The 1,745-nt window shown below is 46.8% G+C and overlaps 1 protein-coding gene across 8 annotated transcripts in view; it reads right to left on the reverse strand.

Moving 5' to 3' along the window:
• Window positions 1-1,745, reverse strand: part of LOC119364712 — a 4,916-nt gene extending 3,171 nt beyond the window's left edge. For 2 of the 8 annotated variants that reach the window (XR_005175065.1, XR_005175064.1), the window contains exons 1-3: window positions 861-1,745; window positions 527-744; window positions 282-397 (exon numbers count right to left, since the gene is read on the reverse strand). Coding sequence is in view for 2 of the 8 variants with exons in the window: in XM_037630212.1 (XP_037486109.1) it covers window positions 113-140; window positions 282-397; window positions 1,378-1,653 (420 nt within the window). In the remaining 6 variants the exon portion in view is untranslated. Of the gene's footprint in view, window positions 1-8; window positions 141-273; window positions 398-526; window positions 745-860 lie in introns of those variants that run through there. The other 6 variants (XR_005175068.1, XR_005175066.1, XR_005175069.1 and 3 more) reach the window with 6 other exon arrangements.

The raw sequence follows: 1,745 nt of genomic DNA on the forward strand, positions 1-1,745 counted from the left end.
GTACTTAGTATAGTGAATTTTGGGGACATCAATGGCTGGTTTCAACATAGATATGTGCAAGATTTTCACCTGAAAATAACAATGGGTTTCTATATCTGTCCATCAGAGTGCATCATCTCCAATAATTATCCAACAGACTGCTACAAAGATTATTTGTCCATATGATGGCTCTAGTCAGATATATATTCAGACATCATACCAGTCGATGCAATATATGTACTCCAAAACTAAGCCTGGTGTTTGTACTGTTTATTAGCCTACAGATGTTCTCACGTACTCACAAGTATCTATGCAAGATTGTGGTAGTGGGCAGTAGCAGCGGGCTATGGGAAAGTTGTTTCATCAATGCGAATGCGCACTCCTTATTCCAGCTCTGAGGTTGGTGTTGACACAACTCCTGACAGAAAAAAATCATGAAAATGTGTTAGACACACAACTGTTCATGTCCTACCGAGCACGTCAACATATTGCCAATTGGTGGGTCAATACAAAGGTACAAACTGCATGCATATTAAGAATGACGTACATTATGGATACTATGGTAACAGCCAATACTTTGTCGCCTCCCACTACAGGCTCCCTTGCAACGTTGGGCATGACTCCATATATTCTGTAACCGTATAACTGAGGACACCGGTGCCCCCTTTAACGATTTCCACTGCAACCACCACTTCACCATCCCAGACCAAGCAGCAAAGGCTCATGTTGTTTCCGCACAGATCTTAGTAAAACATGAAAGCGATACTGAAAAGATATAAGGACAAAAGAGTTTTGAATATAAACGCTAGCCAGATAGATAAAACGCCATGTGCATCTACAAATTTGTATGGAGACTTGGATAGGCAATGCATCATCTTTACCTCTAATAAAAAGCATGTAGAGATCAGTACATGTTCACTTAGTAAAATTATAGGCCCTCTAAGCATGTCTTCTCTGTAATAATTACACTAAAAGCTATAAATCTGCAAGGGCTCTCTTGCTGGCAGGAAGACTTTTATGAGAAGCCATTGATCAGGACTGAATTATTCAACATCCTCACTCAAAGATTTTTCATCATTCCCATGGCATAAATCATGTAGTTCAATCCATCTCCTTTTATTACTCGATGGCCGTTAGGTAGTATACATCATCTTCATCCCCTATCTAACCAGCCTGAAAGTTTACTACTGGAACACCACGATACAACCATAGAGCCTCGTAATCTTAGCATGGAGCCGACGACTGCGACATGTAAGTTGCGACGGCATCTCCGACCACTACACGCTGACAGCCTGCTCATACTTGACCTTGCTTCTCGATCACACATGTAAGGAGTGGCCATTTGCAAATTCAGCATGATGTGGTGAAGCAATTTGAAGAAGGAAGTAGTGTGCGTACGCATCTGAAGATGGTGGTGGCGTCGGGGCTGATCTCAAGGTGGGCAATGATGGAGCGGCAGAAGATGTGGCTTGGGCTGGGCCTTGGCTTGATGCCGGGACGGCTGGGGCGGCGGCCCATGCGATTGCTGCAAGCGAGCGGGACGAGCGTCGTCCTCGTGCAGACGCGGGCAGGGACAGACAGCGCCGACGCTGTTGGTCGAGCGGGGCGGTGCTCCAGTGACGAGGATGGCGGGGCCCGGTCGGATCCGGCCGGATCTGGACGGGACGGATCCATTTCCGGCGGATTTGGCGTGCAGGCGGCCGGATCCGGCGAGATTAAGGGCTGGTGGCGCCATGGCCCTTCTGGAGGTCCCTGTTCAGCGAGAA

The sequence above is a fragment of the Triticum dicoccoides genome, chromosome 2B, assembly GCF_002162155.2.
Source record: "Triticum dicoccoides isolate Atlit2015 ecotype Zavitan chromosome 2B, WEW_v2.0, whole genome shotgun sequence".
Classification (NCBI taxonomy): domain Eukaryota; kingdom Viridiplantae; phylum Streptophyta; class Magnoliopsida; order Poales; family Poaceae; genus Triticum; species Triticum dicoccoides.